This window comes from Mauremys reevesii, linkage group 12 (assembly GCF_016161935.1).
Source record: "Mauremys reevesii isolate NIE-2019 linkage group 12, ASM1616193v1, whole genome shotgun sequence".
In the NCBI taxonomy this organism is placed as follows: domain Eukaryota; kingdom Metazoa; phylum Chordata; order Testudines; family Geoemydidae; genus Mauremys; species Mauremys reevesii.
Window position 1 is genome coordinate 16374714 of NC_052634.1, and position 24230 is coordinate 16398943.

General features: G+C 41.7%; 1 protein-coding gene across 2 annotated transcripts in view; it reads left to right on the plus strand.

Annotated features, from left to right (window-relative positions):
• Positions 1 to 24230, plus strand: part of CDON (cell adhesion associated, oncogene regulated) — a 91497-nt gene that overhangs the window by 17875 nt on the left and 49392 nt on the right. For both annotated transcript variants that reach the window (XM_039496599.1, XM_039496601.1), the window contains exons 2-3: positions 16625 to 16759; positions 19985 to 20257. In XM_039496599.1, coding sequence (XP_039352533.1) covers positions 16684 to 16759; positions 19985 to 20257 — 349 coding nt within the window. In that variant the 5' untranslated portion in view covers positions 16625 to 16683. The remainder of the gene's footprint in view (positions 1 to 16624; positions 16760 to 19984; positions 20258 to 24230) is intronic.

Consider the following 24230-nt stretch of genomic DNA (forward strand, 5'->3'; position numbering starts at 1 on the left):
GCTGGTTTGCAAATATCCTGTTCCATAATGTTTTTTTTTTGGGGGGGTGGATATTTAAGGGAAGAAGGTAAAGGTTATAGGGGAGGGGGAAGAGATGTAGGGAAGAAGCCCAAAATCGTGACCTGAAGTGTTCTTGAAGAAATAAAAATTGTTCTCAAAGTTCATTGCAGACACTTTACTGTTTAATCTGAAATAGAGTGTAAACATCAGCCCATAGCATGCATGTGGATTCAGTGGAAGAGGGGAGAGAGAACTGAATTGGCATTTATGCTATGACTTTTTTGAAGCTGCCATCAGTAGACATTCTAGCTTAATGTTCACAGTTTAAATTCCGAAACGCAGTCCTTAATACTGATGTTCTGATTACAGGATGGAAATGATAGCATTATCAATGATACAAAAAAGGCAGAAGTGTTCAATAAATATTTCTGTTATATGTTTGGGGGGAAGAAACAGATGATGTAGTAATATATAACACTCATTCCATTCCACGAACATCTCTAGAGGATGTTCAACAGCAGCTATTAAAGTAAGTTAATTTTAAATCAGCAGGCCCCGGTAACTTGCATCCAAGAGTTTTAAAAGAGCTGGCGGAGGAGGTTGCTGGACCAATAATGTTGATTTTTCAGTAAGAATTAGAACATTGGGAAGCTCTAGAAAAGTGGAAGAAAGCTGATGATGTGACAATATTTAAAAAGGGTAAATGCGGTGTGTGACCAGGGCCCCAAGGGAGTCAACTGAGGTCACTCAATTAGGGTGAGCTGCATAGAATGAGACAGACAATCCCCAGAGCTGTAGATATTCCGATACTTAGATTTACCAAAACAGCTTCTATAATACCTTACTGGTTACCCAGAAGCCAACAACACAGTTCCCTTAAAGCAACCCAGCTGTGGATTACTGAAAATCTTATTCATCATCTAAAAAAGTTCTACCAATCCAAAAGGATTGGACACATTACCTCCCAGGTTAATGAATACTCCAGATCTTACCCAAGTACACGCTTAGAACCAATCTTTATTAACTAAACTAAAATTTATTAAAAAAGAAAAGAGTATTGGTTAAGTTCAATATACATACAGACATGAGTACGGTTCTTGAGATTCAGATTCATAGCAGAGATGGTGAGCTTTGTAGTTGCAAAGAGTTATTTCAGAATTAGTTTATAGGTTCTAGTCCAATGTTTATATTCAGGGTGATTCCAGGTTAGGACTGGAGATCTCAACCTTTTGGCTTAAGCTTCCCCTGCATGAAGCATCAAGCAGATCTGAGATAAAAAGGATCAGAACCCAAGGGTCTTTTATACAGCACCAGGCCTTCTTTGACAGGTCGGAGTCCTTAGACGAACAATAGGCTATCTGGATGACTTTGAAGTAGGTCTGTTTCCTAAGCATCGCCGGCAATTAGCTACACAAATTAACATAAGGCAATTTATCCATTAGGCAGTATATCACAAACTTTAAAGAGACATATAGGCAATGACATTATTTCACCCAAGATTCATCTAAATGTTAATATTCCCTTTTGATCTTTGAATTAACAGCTATAGTGACAGACAGGAACTGTCTGTTTACATGGTTAACATTTAACAAGATATGAGTGTACACATACAATTAGTATCACCTCTAATTTCTAACAATATAGGTTTGCATTTCCAAGTTCTAGCCTATCTACCATGGAATGGTCCTAATTACCTTTTATATACTTTTCTATGTCTCTAATGGTTGACTCTGGTCATTTATCCTGCAGGATGCTTAATCCCTTTTGGCCATGCTTCACATTTTGTATAAGATTTGTTAGAATTATATAACAGTGGTAGCAACAATGATTTTGCATGGTCATACTCTAATCAGATAACATCACAAGGTGACCTGGGTAATTATTAGGCCTCTCACTCTGACATCAATTTCAGGTAAGATAATGGAGCAGTTGATATGGGATTGCTCAATAAAGAATTAAAGGAGGGTAATATAATTAATGCAAATAAAATGTGGTTTTGGAAAACAGATGTCAAACTAACCTGATATTTTTTTTTTTTAAATGAGGTTAAACTTGGTTGATAAAGGTAATAGTGTTGATGTAATATACTTAAATTTCTGTAAGGCATTTGACTTGGTACTCGCATGACATTTTGATTAGAAAGCTAAAGCAATATAAACTTAACATGGCACACATTAAATGCAGTCATTAAAAGCTGCCTCACAGATAGGTTTCAAAATGTAACTGTACACGAGGAATTGCCATCAAGCAGGTGTGTTGCCAATGGGGTTCCTCAGGGATCAGTTCTTGGCCATAAGCTATTTAAAATTTCTAGTAATGACCCGGAAGAAAACCTAAAATCCTCACTGATAAAGTTTGCAGATGACACTCAAATTGCAAGAAAATTAATGTTGTATATTCTTTAACAGACAAACTAATGTCCTCTGTAGAGAGAGTGGCCACAGAATAGAGGCTGTTTGATTCCTTTTCTGATTATTTTTTTTTGAAAGCTTTATTTCATTTATTTGCGTTTGCAGCTGAGTTCGTTACAGCTTTTTTTCCTTTGGTTCCTGTAAGCTCTTTTGATTTAACACATGGTCCTATTCCTGAAACTTTGTAGGGTTGGGCCACCTGTTGTCTCCCCCTTTTCCCCCATCCCATGTGATCTGTTTCTGAGTTATTCATTATGTTTCAAATGAAATGTCAGGGTCAATAAACCAATATAAACACTTGCAGAGTTTTGTTCTACACAAAAATTGCTACCAAATTTGGAACAGTCATGCGCAGCATGTTAGCCATTCACAAGAATCTTCCTAAACTTTCCGGAAAAATGTATCTGGCTGCCACCATTTGCAAACTGACCTTATCCCTCGCTTATACACACCAATACGAAACCATGTGCAGACCTGCATACCATGTTTTATGAAAGTCAGATCAGCCCTTTATTAATAATTAAAACACAAACCTAATAAAAAACATGGTTTGAGTTATGGCTCAGTATTTTCTTGGATAAGGGAATAGTTGGGGGGGGGGGGAAGGGAATTAGTTAAGGTCAGGAAGGAGAACTTGGGATGTCATAGGATATTTAATGCCTTAACTGCTTGCTTCATTTATTCCCTCCTCTCCTCCCCACTTTATTTTGTTTAGAAAAGTGTTTTTGTTAGGAATATCTATTAGTTTCAGATATGAACTCATTCTGAAAGAATGTCATGACTTCTAAATTGAAATAATTTTCCACTCGATCTGTTTTATAGTTAGTTTTTTCAGTAATCTTGCCTGGTAGACAACCTATTTTCATTTGATTCTCAGGTCTGTTTACGGCTTTCATTCTTGGTTTGGAGTTACATGTGATCTTTCATAAAGCCACCCTTGAAAATCTAACTAGAACAAGTGTTGGATCTGCAAGACTGTTGGGCTGAGTTTGAAAACACACACACACGTACACACATTTGACTTCCAAAACACACACTCTCACACCCCAGACCCCTGATGTGGTTTTATTAGGCATAATCTCAAAAGCCTGCCTTTCATAATTGCATAATTCTAATACAAATATTTAATTGTTTTTTTAAAAACACATACACAGAGCCCTCCGTCCACATTTATATAGATGCATGATTTCTTACCTACTTTGTTTGGTTTCTTGTGGTGCCTGCTTCGAAGGGAGTAGAATAGGCGCCCTTTAATTTTTTTATGCAAGTTGTGACTACAGCAAAACTTTTCCTTTGCGCTCAAGCCCTCTTCTGAGTGTAATTAGGAACACATTGATTCTTATTGCAGCTGGCAGCCACACTATTGCCTTTTTCTGCTTGTGACCCCCATGGTCCTGATGACCTTTCCTGGGGTTAGTCGTGGGCCCTTTTCATTGTGATGGCCTAGAAGTGGCTCATGTGGAGTTGATTATTTCCTTGCTCGTCTGGCCTTTTTGGTGCCATAACTCCAAGTCACTTCCATTTTCTTCCTCTGCTTTTGGCTGACCACAGTGAAAGGAAATGCTTTTGCTGGCGACAGGATCAGTTTGCATGCATGGCTGACTCGATTGAGACCCTGAAGGACGAAGGCGGCGGCGGGGGGGGGGGGGGTTATGAACACTGTAGGTGCTGCATTTTCTTGTTCAAAGTTGGTGTGAATTTTTGAGTGATTAAGCATTCATAAATATGATGCTTAAATAAGTACATTTCCCTTTAAACAATCAGAGACCTCCCTATCAGCACTATACCTATCAACTGTGTTCTTAATGCACAGCAGCGCTGTTTTTACAGACGTATACTATATGTTTCTGTAGTGAACGTATGAGTTATGTGGTATGTGTGAGACTGCATCGGTGTCAATTGCACATGACTGCTTCAAGAGATTTCATAACTACCATAAGAACGAAGAATAAACACCAGGGGCCAGTAGTTAAAACTGATGGGCAGTATGCCAGTTGCTACTGGGCTTTTCACTGCCCCCTCCCAACAAACAAATGAAAACTAGCAAAGTATGTGTGCCAGCTGTGATGTGCATTTTTGCCGGATCCCAGGAGGACAGCATGAAGACAGTCAGTGATCAAAGGCTTTGGTGATCACTGAGGAGTCGAAAGTTAAGGGAATGTTTCATTACTTTCTCTTGGAAAACTATAGGCTTCAGTACCTTTTTTTTTTTTTAAAGGTGTCTTGGTGTGAACTTTAATGATCCAACTCTGCTTGTGTGCACTATAACCATAGTATGTTAGTTAATTCTGGAGATATTATTTGCCTTATTTGAAGATCTTAAATTCAGTTTCTCTTTGAAATCGTCAGTCTGCTGCATTGCTGCAGTGAAGACTGTAGAGAACAAATTAAAATTAAAAAGACTTTTAAAAAAATACTGAAACTTGTGTGGTCTAGGAAAAACAGTACTTGATATGCTTTGGTGTCAGAGCATATAAAATGTTTATGATACGGTAACATACTGAACTAAACATTTTTCAGAATGTGAAATGCCTTTGTTGGCAAAGATCTGAAATCCCTGGAATCTCAAAGCCAATGTATTCACAGGGAAAGTCGTTTCTGCTGTCATTTTTGCTACCTTTAGCACAGCTGAGTAATGTCGCCAAAGATGGAGGCTTTCCTTTGGCCAGAAGACAACACAGGGCACTGTTGTCTTTACAGAGAAGGCTATTTGTCAATTTTTAGAGCTCGGGTGGGTAACCAGAGAGCTTTAACTTCTTAACTCTCAGAAGGGGAGGTGAAGTAATGTAACCCTATACTGCGGGTGTCCCTAAATGTCTGACCATGAGAAGATGGGTCTGGATGACAAGGGATGGATCTCTTGATAAACTGCCCTATTCTGTTCACTCTCTCTGAAGCATCTGGCACCGGCCACTGTCGGAAGAGAGTATACTGGACAAGATGGACCCTTGATAACTTTAGAGAAGCAAATAGGAACTTCTTCATAGTGAATATACTTTCTGTTTTCCTGCTCTCTCAGCACAGCTGAAAGGGCAGGTACAAAGCAGCACTTAAATGAGGAAGTACTTGTGTATACAATGGCTAAGCAGCGGAAGCTTTCTATTATTTAATGTTTATATTCATTTAGAGCTTCAATTTGTTTGGGACTTTGTTGTGCTAGTTACAGTACAAATGACAGTCCCTGCCCCAAAGAGCTTTCCAGTCCGAAAGAGAAGACGTAAGAGGTGGATGAGGCCAGGGAGGAGGGGATTAAAAAAAAAAGATGTTTTAGAATAGTAGGCAGTTACCATCGGGTACATTGTTATGCTGTTTAAAAGTTAGGCCTGCTACCTTATGGTGGAAAAGATGTTTAATCTTATCTAAAAGAATGTTTGTTACCCTCGGAAAGCTTGAAAGCTTCCCAAGGGACGCATGAAATACCTCATACCTACTTTTATTCATTTAAAAGAGCCTAAATCCTGTTTTGTGAGGCCACGCACCAGTGTTGAGAAGTCATCACTGTTGGTGGGTTAAACTTTGCTCGCTGGGCAAGACTGGAAAATTACTTCTGCTTCCGTTTCCAAGTTAAATTACAATCTGAAATAATTCATGTCTGTCTGTCTTGTTCCTCTACAGCAGGCCAGTCAGCAGAATTTAGAACAAAAGTTTGCCCCAAATTACTTGGCATGTCATCTGGGCAGCAAAAGTGACTATTTTATCATCTTGGCAGAAAGAAATTCCCTATTAGCCCCATACCCATTCAAATCCTATTATGAGATACTTCTTTGCGCTGAAGAGGAATATTTACTCTCTCTTAGTTCACTTCTGGTGTTCCTTAGATACTCTTTAAATTCAGGCGAAATAGTAAAATACTCGTAAGCTTGACGTTTGTGGCAAAGTAGGTGAATTACAGCAGCTGCCGGCACTACCTTGGTGTTATGCAGCTAATATCAATGGTGGTGCTTCATTTAGTGTGTGTTCTTTGGATACCATGAATAGCAGTATTGTACCATGAGAAGTGGTACAGCAGCTGTTAGGGCAGTCCAAATAAGCTACTCAGGCGTTTCACCCTTGTATTCGAATCTGCATTTGTTCCGATTCTCGTCTCAATCCCACTTCTTGAGCCTGTGGCAGTCGTTCTGCATTGCACTCTACCCGTCTCAGGAATTCCATTCCTTTGCCAGCAGATGGCATCACATAGATAACGCTTCCAAAACTCTGATCTGATTGGCATTGAGTCTCCTGGAAGTCTCCTTGGCATGGAGTCTCTTTAGAACTGAGGGAGCTCATCAGGATGTTCAGACCTTCATCTCATGGCAAGTGAGGCTCTGTAACTGGAATGATCTTTGTTCAATATTTGATTAAATATCAGAGTGATTTTCATTAGTATATCTCAAAGCTTTATGCTGTATCTTACTCAGATGCAAGACTTTAAGCACAGTTCAGTAAACTCCTGTTTGTTCAGAACAATACTAGTGTTTCAACACTGAACAGAATTAACAATTCTTTCTGACACTACTTCACTACAAAGAAACTCTCTTCTTTTTCCTGGTTTTCATAGCAATTGATGTACCAGTAGTACAGCTACTTTAGAGCTGGCAAGGTCAGGTGCTGGACTAAAATCATTGGAAAATAAACTTCCCTCCAGAGAAGAGGTGCTTCATTGACACTAGAAATCTAGGCCTCCCACACACCACCTCTTTCTAGGACTGTACACCTCACCCCTGACCTGGAGGGAGCACCGCTAAGGGTGAAAAAGTTCATTCTCTCTGTTCATTAAATCCTTGACCACCTCTTCTTAGACTCTCAACAGACCTGCCGGTTGTAAAGTGGACACCTGTCTGCCAGGAACTTAGCTGGTGGTCTGTCTGTGACAGACTGACAATATCCACTAATTAGAGAGACACGGTTGGGGGAGGTAATACCTTTTATAGGACCAACTTCTGTTGGTGAAAGACAAGCTTTTGAGCTACACAGAGTTCATCTTCAGGGCTGGGAAATGTACTCAGAATGTTACAGCTAAATACAGAGTGGAAGAGATCGTTCAGCATAAGCAGTTAACACACATTCTAAGGGACCATTCAAGGTGCAGTGGCCTGTTAACGCCCCTGCAGTCGTAAGACATAAAAGGGCAGTTAGGGGGTTACAGATTGTTGTAGTCAGCCATAAATCCGGCGTCTTTAATAAGACCCTGGTTTTCAGTGTCTTGCACAGTTATGAATCTAAGCTCCGGGCTCGTCTTTGGAAGCTGTTGTGCAGGTGTCCTTTGAGGGCGAGGACTGGGAGGTCAGATGTGGCACGATCGTTTTGTGAAAAGTCTTTGCTCACGGGCGATATAGTATTTTTGTGTATTATCATTTTTCTGGGTGAGTTTGTTTGTGACCGTCTGGGACCAACACGGGCTACACCAACACTGCAGATATCCTGAGCAGACCTCATGGAATTAAGATCAACTTTACTGAATTAAGTTATACCTTATAATTATGGTTAATACCTTTGGGGTGCATTGCATTAAAAATGCAGCTGTGTACCTGTTGTGGCATTGTTTGTACCTTCTGAAGTAGTACTTCGTCTGTTATCAGACCCCTAGAAAGGTCCGCGTACTGGATTCTCCAGGAGCCCACATACAAAGGGAGGATTTGGGGGTAAATAGCCTGGTTTTCAACTGGCTCAGGGCCACCTTCTTGATCCAGCATGCAGACAGGATCCCTGGTCCACAGAGAGCCCCAGTCTTTAGAGCAGGGTTGGAAGGACTGGACTTTTTCTGAGGCTTCATGGTGCTTGTTCAGGGCTGAAGCTGTGGTGAGCTTAATCCCTTTGGGTGGGGGGTTGAAGGACTGCTTCTGCCACAGCCCATGTTAGGATTGGGGTGAACCCTGATAAGCTTATTAGCATATCCTCTCCATTGATCACCATCTTGTAGTGGCAGAGAGGCTTGCATATCTCAGTGACCCCAAGAGTGATGCTGCCTGGAGTCGTGTACTCCCTATGGTCACCCATGGCAGAATGGTCAAGGGCGAGGTTCCAGACCAAATGTGGTCCAAAAAGTCCCTAACGGCAGAGCAGACAGAGGATAACTGCACAATGGAGGTGAAACTGTTGTGTAATGTTACAACGGCTGTGAAGGCGGATGAAGGCTGCAGTCGTCATGGTGTCTTGTCAAGGATAGTGTGGTGACTGTTATGCACCAGTCTCCCCACTTTAAAAGAAGTCCTGCACAGGCATATTCGAGTTTTGGAGGAAAATAACATTTGCGCAAGTCAGAAGTCTGGTGGTGAGTGGCGATGGGAGCAGGACAGTGAAATCCGGAAGTTCCTAGTCACAGACCAACACACAGGCAGTGGGTGTGTGATACAGTCGCCTTGCTCGAGGATTGAGGTGGGTCAAGCATCTCTGCAGCTGCACCCACGACTGAGCAGTCCTTTTTAGGATCCACTCTGCTCGCCCTACATGGGGAAGGGGTTAGAAAAGGTACCCTAAAAATAGTTTTGCCTCTGTTTTCCTGGCTGGATAGCCACATCCAGCAGGATCACCACCTCAACGGTCAAAAATGTAAGAAACTTTTCAACTTTGGAACTTGGAACATACCTACCCTGATGGACAACTCAAATAGTGACCGACCAGAGCGTTGTACAGCCGTTATTGCTCTTGAATTGAGTCGATTTAACATCAGTATTGCTGCTTTGTCCGAAACTAGAAGAGCTGATGAAGGACAGGTGAGGGAGGAGAAAGGAGGATACACCTACATCTGGAAGGGAAAATCTATAGATGAACCCCAAGTGCATGGAGTGGACTTTGCTATAAAGAACAAGCTTGTAAGGTGCTTCTCTTAAGTACCAGTTGGCATCAGTGAGTGGTTTATGACACTCCGATTGAGGCTCACCAAAAATCAACAGGCAACTATTGTGAGCGCCTAGGCACCAACACTGTATGCCGATGAGAATATAAAGGAAGAGTTTTATTCTCAGTTGGAAGTCATTTTATCAGCGACCCCTACAGAAGATAAGATCATCCTTCTGGGGGATTTCAATGCACATGTTGGACGAGACTCAGACCTGTGGAAAGGAACAATCGGGAAAGAAGGAGTTGGCAAAAGCAATTCAAATGGAATTCTGCTCCTGACCAAGTGTGCTGAACATGAACTTATTACGAACACTCTTCTTCCAACAAAAGGAAAAGTTCAAAACATTTTGGAGACACGCACGGTCAAAGCACTGGCATCTCCTCAACTACGTCATAGTTAGTGCCCGAGATGGTAGTGACGTACTTCTCACAAGAGCAGTGACAAGTGCTGATGACTGTTGGACTGATCATCACCTTATTTGATCCACAATGAAAATTAAGATCACTCCCAAATGGAGGCTGCAAAAGAAGCAGGTCAGGCACAAGTTGAAGGTTCAAGATTTGAAGGACCCTATTAAGCGTGACCACTTCCAAGCAGTCTTAGAAGAACAGCTCCCATCAGAGTTTCCGGAGAAACTGAGAAACATTGGAGCCAGTTGAAAGCAGTAATCATCAATGCCTGTGAGGAAACCATAGGCTACCAAACCAGATGAAGAACAACAAGGCAGCAGGTCTAGATGGGATCCCCATGGAAATCTTTAAAAACGGTGGACCAGAACTAATTTGGCAGCTTTACTTGCTTATCCTTGATATCTGGATAAAGGAGGAGATACCCAGTGAAATGAGGGATGCCCTGAGTGTCACCCTCTTCAAGAAAGGGGCTAAAATGGATTGTGGAAACTATCGTGGTATCTCCCTCCTAGCCATTGCAGGCAAATTTCTGGTGTGGATCTTTGCAACCTGCCTTCTGCCCCTGTCAGAAGAAATTTTACCGAAGTCTCTCAGTGGTTTCCAACCATGTTGCAGAGCTGTGGATATGATCTTCACAACAGAGCAGTTGCAAGAAAAGTGTCGGGCACAAAACCGATCACTCTACGTGGCTTTTATTGATCTAACTAAAGCCTTTGATTCAGTGAATCACTGTGCCCTCTGGACTGTACTTTCTAAGATTGATGTATTTATCAGGACATCCAATGTCCTAAAATTGCTTCATGATAACAGGAAAGCAACTGTTTTGAGCAGCACTGGCTCCCAGAGTGAACCTTTCAAAGTACAAACAGGAGTCAAACAGGGCTGTATCATTGCTCCAACGATGTTTGCGGTTTTATTGCCATCATTCTTCACCTAATTGCTCGGACGTTTACAGCTGGTGTAGAAATAATTTACAGAATGGATGGAAAGCTGTTCAGGCTTAGCAGGCTGAAAGCAAAAAGTAAGATTTCCATAACGTCTATTGTGGAACTTCAGTATGCTGAGGACAATGCAATCTTTGCCTACTCTGAGAGAGATCTTCAAACTATCCTGAACATGTTTGCTGATGCTTATATATGTCCTGGTTTCACTCTTAATATCAAGAAGACTAAAGTGCTCTATCAGCCCTCTCCAAATGAGGTATTACATGCTCCATCTATCAAAATCAATGGAGTGGCACTGGAGAATGTCGATCATTTCCTCTACCTTGGAAGTCATCTTTCATCCAAGGCAGATATTGATGCAGAAATTCAGCATTGCCTGAGCTGTGCCAGTGTAGCCTTCTCATTTATGGCACAGGATTTTTGAAGATCATGACATTTGAACAGACACCAAGCTTCTTGTTTATCAAGCCGTTATTCTCCCAACACTGTTGTATGGGTCCGAAACTTGGACAGCCTATAGACACCATTTGAAAGTCCTTGAGAAGCACCATCAATGTTGCCTTCATAAGATTCTGAAGATCAAATGGGAAGGCAGGTGCACCAATATTAGTGTTCTGGAAGAGGCAAAGACCACCAGTATCGAGGCAATGATCATCTGTCAGTAATTCCACTGGACTGATCACGTTGTCCGGATGCCAGACCATCACCTCCCAAAACAGGTCCTGTTCTCTCAGCTGAAAAAAGGGTACCGTAATGTGGGTGGACCACAGAAGTGTTATAAGGACTTTGCTGAAGAACAACCTAAAAAAGTGTAATATTGACATTGACACTTGGGAGACACTTGCCCAGGATCGCTTAAAATTGAGTGAAGTCCTATGTGATGGTCCCCTGCAGTTTGTACTTGCTCACTGACAAGCCGAAGAGGACAAGAGGCATGGGAGGAAGGAGAGACTGGCTCCCAGTCATGGTCATCAGCGACTGGCTGAGCCTGAAAACATCTTCCCTCATTGCAATAGAACTTGTGGTTCAAGGATTGGCCTTATTAGCCACCTGAGGACCCATAACTCCCATGAAAGATGGTCATACTCCGTAATGAGTGATCGCCCATCATCATTAGCATGTGTGTACGTTCCTTTCTTGTTTTTAATGTTTCTAGTGCTATTCCTTAAGGATAAGAGGCTTGCCTAGAAAGAGCTTTGTGGTATCTATAACTGGGGGCAATCACACGGTAACCACCCCTGTTGAGAAAGCAAGCAGGTGTGTTTGGGCACTCTGACTCTGGGCATAACATAGAAGGCAGGGAACTGTACAACCTGGGAACAGCCTGGTCAGAAGGCAGTGGAGCGTGGGTCTCCACCTAAGAGAGGTAACAGTCTGGGGAGTGGGAAGTCGGAAAGTGGGTGTGCTTGCGTGGCCACTGTGGGCAAATACATGTGCCGTTGCCCTGAATTATGACACTGACCATTTCATGTAGGCCAGGGGTTCTCAACCTTTTTCTTTCTGAACTCTCCCCCCCGCTATGAAAACTCTATGGCCCACTTGTGCCACAACAACTAGTTTTCTGCCTATAAAAGCCAGGGCCGGTGTTAGAGGGTAGCAAGCAGGGAAAATATGTGGGGCCGCATGCCACAGGGGGCCCTGGGAAACTAAGCTGCTCAGGCTCCGCCTTTAGCCCCAGGTGGAAAGGCTCAGGGCCCTGGGCTTCAGCCCCATGCAATGGGGCTTTGGCTTTCTACCCTGGGCTCCAGCAAGTCTAACACTGGCCCTGCTTGGTGGCCCCCCTGAAACCTGCTCGCAGACCCCCAGGAGGCCCCAGAGCCCTGGTTGAGAACCACTGATGTAGGCCATCGATCAGTCATCAGCTAGAAAGTAATTAACTGAATACGTTATAAAATCATTTTTCTTTGTTGATATTTACGAGACATAAGTACAGTAAAAGGAAAGCTTTAATACATGGCACTGCGGCCTTTATTCTCTAGACTTTATTCTCTTTTTTTTCTGTTCAGCTTAAATGTTCCGCTTACTTAGGTGCTGTTTGGGTAACCAAGTATAAAAATGACAAAAGAGCTGAGCGGCTGCCAATATTTAGATACCAATTTTTGCAACATCAATGTCTTTGCTTAAAAATTGAATTTGAAACAAGTGCCTAAACACTAATATTGCTTTTACAACTGATTACTTTCGATTCATTAAAGCTTTTTCTATCACACTTGTGGTGGTTTTCCAGTCAGAGGCTACTTAGGCACATGCATGAATTCTTGTGCCGTTTTTTCTGTGTACATAATACACTGTAATTGGCCGCACTGTCATTCAAGCCTACTAAGAGATCAAAAGAGCAGAATAGCTGTTGACACTGGCAATAAGGAACATGTAAAAAAGATAAACAGAAGGAAATCAGAGACTGGATAAAAGAGAGATTTCATAAGATAAGGTTTAGTTGAAGATAATGAGCTTTTGCCTTGGTTAAAGACAGCTGCAGTGTAACCCAGTAGCGTCATGCACTGGGGTTAAAGTTGACCTAGAATTTACGTTTCATTGCTTTTTATAAATAAATAGTTGAGGAAAGATTTGGCAAAAAGAAACACCACCCCCCACCCTTTTCGGAAAAGTGGTTCATGTTAACAAGTTCTCTGAATGTTTACTTTGTCCTGTGTGCTCGCTAGTGGGGTAGCTCTCCTGCCCTTGAACCAAGTGACTATTCAAATAAACCAAGCACTTTCTACACAGCTAGTTTTTTCTGCCATCTGTGTTACCAAAAATATCCTTGAGTGCTCGCTAAAGGAATTAGCAATTGTTGGACTCTTTAAGAGTGAGGCACGTAGAACTACTGAATGGTCTTGCAGGCCTATCAAACCTTAATTTGGTGCATTGTCTAACCTAATTCAGTAGGATCCCCTTGAACCAATTTTTTAAATTTAAATGTGATATGCATGGAAAAACAGCAATAAGTAAGTAGCCTCTAGGGGTAGGTCTATACTTACCCGCCGGGTCGACACGTAGAGTTCGACTTCTCGGAGTTCGAACTATCGCGTCTAATCTAGACGTGATAGTTCGAACTCCGAACGTGCTCCCGTCGACTCCGGAACTCCTCCACCGCGAACGGCGGTGGCGGAGTCGACGGGGGAGCCACGGACTTTGATCCCACGGCGTCTGGACGGGTGAGTAGCTCGAACTAAGGTACTTCGACTTCAGCTACGCTGTTCGCGTAGCTGAAGTTGCGTACCTTAGTTCGACCCCCCCACCCCTTAGTGTAGACCGAGCCTAGGAAACATGAAGTGTTTCTACTCCTATTAAGATCGAATACCTTTTTTGTCTTTTCATCATGCTACATTGACCTTCAAGCTTTGAGAATGTGAAAGTTACCGTACTGCTTTCCATTTTTCAAACTGAAACATTTGTATCCTGTACCACATTTTGGCCCTCATCGTTTTGCCACTAGTTCTTAGAGGTTTGAATTCTGAGCAGTGTACGTTAGACTAGCAGAGCCCAGGATCCAACCTGTACATCAGATGTACATTTTCATAGAAATTGCTGACACATGAAGCACTTAAAGAATGCAGTGAATGTTGTTATCAACAGCTACTTGTATAGCCTACATTAATAAATGAGGTAACTGTGCAGTAGTGTATTTAAATATCACGGGAGGCATTTAGATGAATGTCTACAGATGTATTTCTGCTTTTTTTGAATTTATGTAAATGCCATATGCAGATATTAAGGATTTTGGAGAGGAACATGATCTTATCTCCACTAATTTGGAGGGACACAAATGTCGGAAATTTAAGAGCTGGGATTTCGGTGTATGTAACAGCTGACAGCAGGATAGGTTGATTGTTTCATGGTGTGGTGGATATTATGAAATGCAAAATTGAGATCTGGTATGGACTGTTTTATGGATAAATCATTTGGCTTTCTGTACAACTTTTCTGGTTATGGTTCTGTTGTGAGCTTCTTCAATATTTAGTGACAGTATTTAAAGTCCTTCTGTGGAATTAAATTGCATTTGTGTGTGTGTGTGTATTTTAAAATTATTGGAAAAGAGGTGCTGAGGTTTTTTAATCTGGTTCCGCATGCATAGTGTAACTGAATGCACAATTATCGGTCTGGAGAAATACAGAAGATGTAGCTTGTAAGCCTGTAATCTATGATTTGAGGGATGAGAGGATAGAAGAGGACCATGTCTGATGAAGAAAATAATTTGAGGTAGAGATTGGTCATTTTTGACAATTAAATATTTAAATTGACTTTTATAAAAGCCAGCCTATGCATACTCTGCATGATGATCCAGTGCAGCAATAAAAAAAGAATGAAAACCGCTTGTGTATTTCAGTAGGTTGGCTAAGTTTATTTCTCTGTTATGAACAATGGCTGAGTTACATAATAAGACCTACTATGCCAAACATAGCCAACTTTGGGTCACATTCCCGGCGATTCTTGATCAGGTTTTTTACAAACAATATTTTGCTGACCAGATTTCAGTCTTTTGGGGCATGCACTCTGAAGATCATTGCCAAGTAACCTGATTAGCAAGCTTACGTTGGGAAATGTAAAGTATTTTAGCTAACTTGTCAAGACACTCTGTAAATGGTACATGTCATATACTTCCTTGTCATGGAAAGTTTTATATTGAAAATAGTCAAAACCAGCAATCCCCAAACTTTTGAGGGTCTTTGCCTCTCCCGCCCCCCCCTCCAAGGCCAAGAGCGGGACTGCAGCTTGTGGGTGGGGGAGGACATGGACAGCGGTGAGTGGGGCCGCAGGCAGCCAGGATCACGGCCATGCACGGCTCCACTCCTGGCCTTGCCAGTGGCCAAGGCTGGGGACAGAAGCCAGGGATGCGGCTGGGGTGGGAGCAGAGCAGAGCTGGGTGCTCCCTCCCCGTCCCCAAGTGTGGGATGGACTGGGCCCTGCTGCGTTCCCCAGATGGTCCTCCATGCCACGCCCCACACTTTGGGGACCTCTGGCCTAAACTCTAGTCAAAAATATATAGGGAGACACAGGAGTGGAATCTTAAATTTATTTTGGAATGAGGGATTTCTGGAGAAGGTTTCTGCTTTGTGAAGGATATTGGTTGCTTTGAGAGTACCTCTTCTTTCCAAGGTGAAGGCTTCAATAATGAGCTTTGGTTTTGACATTCTGGGTTGGAAGGAAAAATTTAAGATGGTCAATTCTGATTTTTAATAAAATTCTGCTAAAAGCACTTTGAGGTAAGAGCTAACCATTAGTTTTTTTAAATCCCTTCAGTGTCAGTCTGAAATATTAAACAACCCCCCCCCCCCACTGTTTATTTGAAATGGAGTTTTACAGAGCACAAAGGGACACACAATATTTGGTAAATTAGGACTCTCCTTGATAAATTTTGGAAAATCTGAAATTCCAGAATCTGAGTACTTTGAAGTTTAAATCAGTGAATGTAAAATTGAGGTTAGTGGGTAAATAATGACTGGTGCTAGATAAACAGGCCCATAATCTGCAAGTTGCTCCACCCAGGGGAGACCTTTTTATGCCTGTGCAGAATCCCATTAAAGTCAAATCCAGATTGTATTTCTAGCATAATACATATTTTGTATCTGTATCGAGTATCCTAGTATGTCAGAATTCATATGTTCTCTCACAGATCTGTGATAAAATAACAATGCTGGCTGATGGATATATCAATACAAGGACCATGATTTTTTTCCCCCTCTGTATCTATAATTTCTCAATCCTTGACAGATACAATTTTTAAAACCTCTACAAACTTCTGATTTGTCTCTGCTTCATCTGGAAGTATGTCATATGCTTATGTAACCCACAGACCACAGCTACATAGCCTTGGCCAATTAGCAACTCATGTTTTTAGCTCTGAAGGTCTATGGTTCAGTCTCTGGTGTGTTGGCCAAGAGAGCAGTGTCACTTTTAGATATGGAGAATCTCTAGTTCTTAAAGGTTTGAATTTCCTTGAATCAAATGTCAGACTGTGTTTCTGTCAACAGTATGCAAAGCAGGAAAGAGTATCTGAAATTTACTGTAGATTTTTTTTTTTCTTGTTTATAGTTTTCTCAGTACCTTATCTTAGCGTGGAACTCTGCTTTCAATTTCTGTAATCTGGCGCTATGCATCCGGATCCCAGACCCTTACAGGCACTGCTCTTCATCACTGCTACAGTTCTCTTCTCTGCTACAAGTTCAGGTAAGGCTTCATCTTGACCTAGGTAATTTGCTTGGGTATTAGAAGCCTGTATTTTCAAAATGACTAAGGATTGCAGGTGCCCAAAAATTGAACTAAACTGTCATGGCACTGTGTGTACAGTTCAGGTCTTACCTCTTGCTCGTGGAAAGTGCTGTTTTAGGGATGGTTTAAAGTATGCAAAAAGACATAGGTAGAAGTTGAATCTCTAGCAAATTGAAGCCTGGCTGTAGTCTGAAAAGCTCTTATGTAAAAATGGCATGGTTTTAATAACCGAACTGCTCCTTCTGTGCTGTCAGCTTGTCTTAATTTAGCCACAAGCTTTTGCTAGTGTTAGCCCTCCGTAGGCAATGCAGGAGAGTGAGATGAATCTTGTTCTTCAACCATTTTAAAACTCGTTAAGTAAATTCCAGGTTAAGGGTCACTTTCTGCCCCAGGAATACCCTGTGCATCCACACTGAAAACATGCATCCGACGAAGTGGGTATTCGCCCACGAAAGCTCATGCTCCAAAACGTCTATTAGTCTATAAGGTGCCACAAGACTCTTTGCTGCTTTTACAGATCCAGACTAACACGGCTACCCGTCTGATACTTGACTGAAAACAATGTAGTTTCACAATTATAGCCGAGGGCATAATTTGAAGACAGTGGAGTGACAAAGATGTAACGAATGCCACTAGTTTTACTGATGCTGATCTACAAACTAGGCAGACCACTGCTTTTCTCTGAGGTCTCAGTTCATGTTTGTAGTGCCAGCATCCAGAAAAAGTATCAAAGCTGAAAAAAATAGTTCTGGCATCTTTATGTAACCCCAGGATTCCATATTTATGGAGTTGATTTTTCTGAGTAGAACCACACTTGAATTTCCAGGGTTTTTTTTCTGTTTGTGCATGGTTTTTTTATGGCTCAGTTAAAAATCATTAAACAATCTTTCATCTGAAATTGATCTGTGGAACGAGTGGAAGAGTGAATTGATTTTTAGAAGAAAGTATTAATTGAGCAGAACCATTCACAGGAAACTTCACAGGTCACTGTGAAACACACACTATCTAGTTGTGTTTTTTATATTTCGGTGTTTACAACATATTCACAAACTAGAAACTGCTTTTCCACTACTGTTTTTTTCTGTTTGGGAAACTGATTTTTTTCCCCCTCCCTTCTGTTTCTAACATAACAGAAGTCGCCAGGATTGCCTTTTGTTTGCTGCCTCTGTGCACCAGTTTCTGTTGTTAGCAGGAACGGGCACAAATTTGGAAATTGTTTCCAACTGCTTTCCGCAATGTTTCAGTGGGTAGGGCTGGAAAAACCCTGATGTCTGAGGAGCATGAAATTTGCCCTGGCGGAGGACTTGCGTAACCCAAGTTGTGCAGAACTCAAGTTGTCATTTACCAAATAAAGTTTTTAGCCCTTACAACAGTGAAGATATTTTTTCAAATGTGAATGATGAGCTGATGCAGACAGCTTCACGATGCAGTTCCATCCTCACAGCCTTACAAATGTGGTGATGCAGTTCCATCTTCATCAGGCTCTACCTGGTGAAGTCCAACTATATGACGCACATGAAAATCTCAGGTAAACTTTAGAAAGACAAGGTGACCTGAAGGAGAGTTCTCTGTGGCTCGAAAGCGTGTCTTTCACCAGCAGAAGTTGGTCTAATACCTCACCCACCATGTCTCTCTTATATCTTGGGACTGACACTGCATATAACTTAGGTAGACGTTAACATTTTATTTCATCCTAATGTAATAAATTCTGCAGTCTCGTAGATAAACATGCCTAAATTGCAGGCTGATTGAAGCTACTTTGACAGCATAGTAGGTCTAGAAGTTTGAAACTCATGTCAAAGTACATTTTACATAGGGCAAGTTAGCTACATCTTCAAATTACCATTCTGTGTCCCGTCAGAAGATTTGCAAAGAAGCCATGTGGTCTTCTGTGCATATGCTTACCAGGTGAGGGTGTCCTCATAAGACCACTAAGTTTAGATTTAGTCTCATTGTGACAAAATCTTCCTGGTCTTTGGACACCCAAACTCTTCTGTGCCTGGTAATCTTATTTTGGAGAAGACTCTTTTCTCACTTACATAATTTTGGATAAAAGCAGCAAAGAATCCTGTGGCACCTTATAGACTAACAGACGTTTTGCAGCATGAGCTTTCGTGGGTGAATACCCACTTCTTCGGATGCAAGTAGTGGAAATTTTCAGGGGCAGGTATATATAAGCAAGCAAGAAGCAAGCTAGAGATAACGAGGTTAGATCAATCAGGGAGGATGAGGCCCTGTTCTAGCAGCTGAGGTGTGAAAACCAAGGGAGGAGAAACTGGTTCTGTAATTGGCAAGCCATTCAGTCTTTGTTTGTTTAATCCTGAGCTGATGGTGTCAAATTTGCAGATGAACTGGAGCTCAGCAGTTTCTCTTTGAAGTCTGGTCCTAAAGTTTTTTTGCTGCAGGATGGCTGCCTTAAGATCTGCTATTGTGTGGCCAGGGAGGTTGAAGTGTTCTCCTACAGGTTTTTGTATATTGCCATTCCTAATGTCTGATTTGTGTCCATTTATCCTTTTCCTTAGAGACTGTCCAGTTTGGCCGATGTACATAGCAGAGGGGCATTGCTGGCATATGATGGCATATATTGCATATAATTTTGGATGTATCTTATTCCTTCATGAATATTAAGATGGGTTCAATTAGTTCATTGTTGCAGGCTATTTGCTTTTGTCATAATGACCTCCCAGTGGTATGTTAGTCTCTAGTGTTGGGAATCTGTCAAGATGAATATATTTTGAAAAGAGACAATTGCCTGTTCTCCAAAGATCTCCGTTTTGACAGATTACCACTGACACACTGTCTCCTCAAAGAATTGGGAGGTTCTGTAAATGGTTTAATGTTGCATTGTCCTGCCTTTTATTATTTTGCCAGTACTTGTACTCCTGTGAAAGAAACTGTCCACCCTCTGCTAGGACCTATCACCCAGGACTTTGATGTAGGAGAATTTTTGCCACATCTGTGTACAGTGGCCCAAGACTCTAGAGGTGATAATTTGCCAAGCTACGTTTTTGGAGAACAATTGCAGGGAAATACTTTTTATATTTGCACAGTAATAAATAAATCTGGTCCATTCTTCCATACAAGTCAAAATATAACTGATCTAGACAGAAAGATTTCAGAGAGTATTCAAATGTCGTACTGCTAAGTGTTGTTCAGCCATTTAATGTTTTTCTTTCCTTTTAGATTTGATTCCTCGTTTTATTTCTGAGCCCCTGTCTACTATCCAGAAGCCTGGTGTGCCTGTAAAGCTTCATTGCTCTGCTGAACCCGCCACAGCTCGCATTTCTTGGATGTTTAACAGACAGCGGTTGGACAGCAGGGTGGAGCAAGTGGAGGTGCAGCCAGGATCTTTGACAATCTTCTCTCTCAGCCCCTTAAATTCTGGTCACTATCAGTGCATTGCCAATTACAGTGCTGGTGCAATTGTGAGCAGGCCTGCTGTAGTATCCATAGGCTGTAAGTTATTTTCTACTTTTATTCCTAACTCCATGGCAAAACTTAGTAGCCATCAACTAGTTGCATGAAATGTTGTTTCTTCCATTGTAGAGATGGAAAAAAACCTGACACATGTAGACTTTCAGAAAATTTATAGTACAACTTTTTTGAAAATATTTTACATTTTTAAAGAAAAGCACGCTAGAACTTTATTGAGAAAATAGTGCTTTTTAAAACCACTCCATATATATTTAACATAACACCCATTCGTGCTTAAGAGATGTAGAAAGATGGCCTCTGCCCCAAAGATCTTGTGTATAATTTAAAATTGATGATGTAATAAGATTACAGGGATGTCACTCTTTGTGTCACTCTAAAACCTAAAATGTCTGAGTCGGTCTGAAGCCGTGGATGCAGCTACAAGCGTGGTTGAGGGCTCTTTTTGTTCAGAGTATCACAAGATTGAAGCATCGCTGGGTTTTCTCATCTGTTGTCCAATTTTAAGTTCTCAGCCATTTTGACTTTACAAATTGCATCTGTGCGGTGTACAGCTACAGTACGGCATGTATGTATGCCAGGAGACGAATCTTAGACTACTATGATATTCATTGCCACCCTTGCTCTACAGCTAATTGGCATGCAACAGTTTCATTGGTTGTATGTGGGTGACTGCATAGATGGGGGAATAACTTGTGCCAACTGCCGGCCACTCCAATCCACACAGCAACGCTACTGGCATAAACAATACCCCCTCCCCACACACACACACACACAACCCCTCATGGCAGCACACAGCCCTCATTCGTTACCTGCAGAAATCTCCCAGCCCACCCAGACACAAATCAACACAACCACCTACACAACACCACAGTCAGCATACACAATAACTTTTAAATGTCACTCTGAAGTCTAGAATTTTGAGAGCTCTTTTTGTTTAGAAAATCACCAGCCTCAGTCATCACTGGGATACATGATCTGTTACCATCTGATTTGTAAGTTGGCAGCCATTTTCAGTTTTTTTTTTTACACACATGACTTTACGCATTACACCTATACGCCAGCACGAGCTTTCAGCTGCTAGTTCAAATTGTAATAAGTGAGGATAGCAAACAAAGTGGGGTGAGACAGGTTTTAGCGATAAAATCATGTGATTTCTCAGGTTGGGTATGAGCACGTTTTGGTGATCCAATGTGGTTTTTATTCCTATAAAAATAGGGGTGGTAGTGAATATGAATTACTCTTGTTTAAGGTATCACTGAGTTTTCAGAAGGAAATGAAATACTTTTTACTGTGGTGAAATACGTTACAAAAATTAGATTGAAACGAGGAGAGTGTAGTAGTTTGAAGACCATTCCGTGCATAGAAGGCTGCATATCCCAATGGCCTATGACTCTTCACATGGAATGAAAAAGGGACACACATGCTTGTGGGATGCAATTAATGGGTGGGCTAATAGTAGTATTACATATTTATATTATGGTCGTCCCAAAGGGATTGGGCCCCTGGGCACTGTACAGACAGTGTCTGCCTTTGAAGATCTTACGGGTTAAACACACATCAGCAGAGGATACAACTTAGAAGCAAAAAATATAGTGAAGAATTGACACTACTTTGTTGGTTTATGTGCAGTGTAGTTTGTGGATGTTTTTAATTGGGAGGGGATGAGACAGGGAGGCAAAGGAAAGAAGGGGAAGAGGACTAGTAGCATGTAACCATGATCAGCAGGCTGGGTTCTGTAGGCATCATGTCAGAGGGGAGTCTTAAGTGGGATCTGAAGGAAGATAAGGTTCATGGCTGTTCAGATTTTATCCAAGTGCTTTCCCTATGTGTGAGGAGCATCATGGGAGGACGCATGGAGTTGTTTATTGGAGAAGCTGACTGGTGTGGGTGGTAAAGGCTGGGAATGGTGGAGGTCAATGTGTTGGGTTACTAATCAGCCCCATGCTCGGTGGCTAACTTATGAATGGCCTTGTAAGCAAAGATGAAGCTTGTATTTGCTCCAGAGGTGAAGTGGAAATTAGCTGAGAGACTCCAAGGTGGGCTTGATGTGGTCAGAGTGATGTGCCAAGAAGATGATGTGCAAGTAAAGGGTTGCACAAAAGATAAAACTCCTTAACGATCCCATTTTTAAATTGGATTATTAAATACTGTTTCCTCTAGTGGCTCCCTCTCCTTTCTATCAAAGCCCTGAGGGTCTGTGTTTTACCAAATTTAGCAGCAGCATTCTGAAGAGGTAGAAATTAAAGATGGCGTTGTTAACAGAGCATTGAGGGTGTTGGGAATAATGCTATGGCTACATCAGATAGAGAGGGATCGAGTTATCTAAGGCCTTACTTTCTGGCCAAGAGACCATACCTTGCTTTGCAGGCTTTTCTAATGGGAAGCAGCAAAGGATACCATCTTTCCAGGAAGAGTGTGCTCTCCCTGTCTCCTCTTTGCCAGTAAAGCTTCCAGTGAGCAAACACAAACTCCCTGTGCCACAAGTCAGTGCCCACAGACACAGTAGTGTTGAAGAGAGAAAAGGCAAAAGAAGGTAATAGAGATGCCAACATGATATCAGTTAGGCTAATAACTTATGAAGTGCCTCTCACAACAATGAGGGTACTGTTTGTAACACTTTAAGAACAAAAATGACAGATAGTTAGCGGTAACAGAACTGTAGCTGCTAGCCAGATCCAGGGCCGGCTCCAGGCACCAGCTCAGCAAGCAGGTGCTTCGGGCGGCACGTCGGGCTCTTCTGCGACAAGTCCCTCGGTCCCTCTCGGAGGGAAGGACCTGCTGCTGAAGAAGAAAGCAGCATGGTGTAGCTGCCGCCAAAGTGCTGCCGATCATGATCGCGGCTTCTTTTTTTTTCGCTGCTTGGGGTGGCAAAAACCCTGGAGCCCGCTCTGGCCAGATCAGAACTAGATTGATAGCCAGAATGTTGGAGAAAAATACCCAAAATCCACATGCCCTGAGTGATTTCCTGAAAACAGTCACACTCTTGGCAGGGACATCAGTAACTCTCTGGCTCCCTCTTTTCCCTACTCTCAAAAAAGCCCCCATACCCTTCCTAATGTGACTAATGCCCCATATGTCCCTGGAACCATACAAGGGCTTTTGTCCACATGCTGACCATTTCCTTCCTCCCAAACTCTTTGATTTTATTAAATGCAAACCTTCCAGAGTTACGTTCTGAGGATGAATTTAAAACCACAGCGTTAATGGGAAATAAGTGTTCCATTTCTGAAAGTATTTGAAAACACACATACAAAATTTGACTGTGGGCTTAGAGGGAAAAGGAAACATTCTCATAGATTGCTTTCTGCAACTATAGTCTTAATTTCCAGAAGCAAAAATCCTTTTGCCTATTTTTCCTGTCACCCTCAGTAAAGCAGAGAGTCAATATCTTGTGAATCTTCTTTCCGTAAGCTGTGCACTGGATAAGGAATGAACAGATACTCTAACTCTCACTAATAGTGGTTCCTACTATATGTAGCCACACTGAGACCTAGAAATAATGTTTCTAGTTACAGCTTTTAAAATACAAGGATCCCACAAACTTCTCCTCCAGGCAAAAGAATTTTCTAGTGTAAACTCTCTTGTTGATCTGCTGTGTCGTTACAAAACCATACGCTCCTGGCTGCATTTCTTGCTTTCGAATTTTCTGCATTGAGGCCTGTGTTACATAAAGCGCTAACAAAAAGCCCTTTGCCATCTCTTTATTTTTAACAATTCACAGTAATATCTGCCTTACACACAGCAACTGCTAGTAGTAAATGCAAGTGAAGTTCCCAAATGTGGTTTGTGTCAGTTCTGGGAATTCCTTTTGCTGTATTAAATGGGATTTCTTTTCTCAAGTACTTGGACACTAGAACTGATTGGGAAACTAGGAGGGAGGGGAAGACAAAAGAATAATTCATGATTTTTTTTTTCCCCCAAAAAATGTCCTTTCCATTTTTATCAATTTAATTTGGTCAAAATCATCTGTCTTTAAATTCCTTTTTTCTTGGCT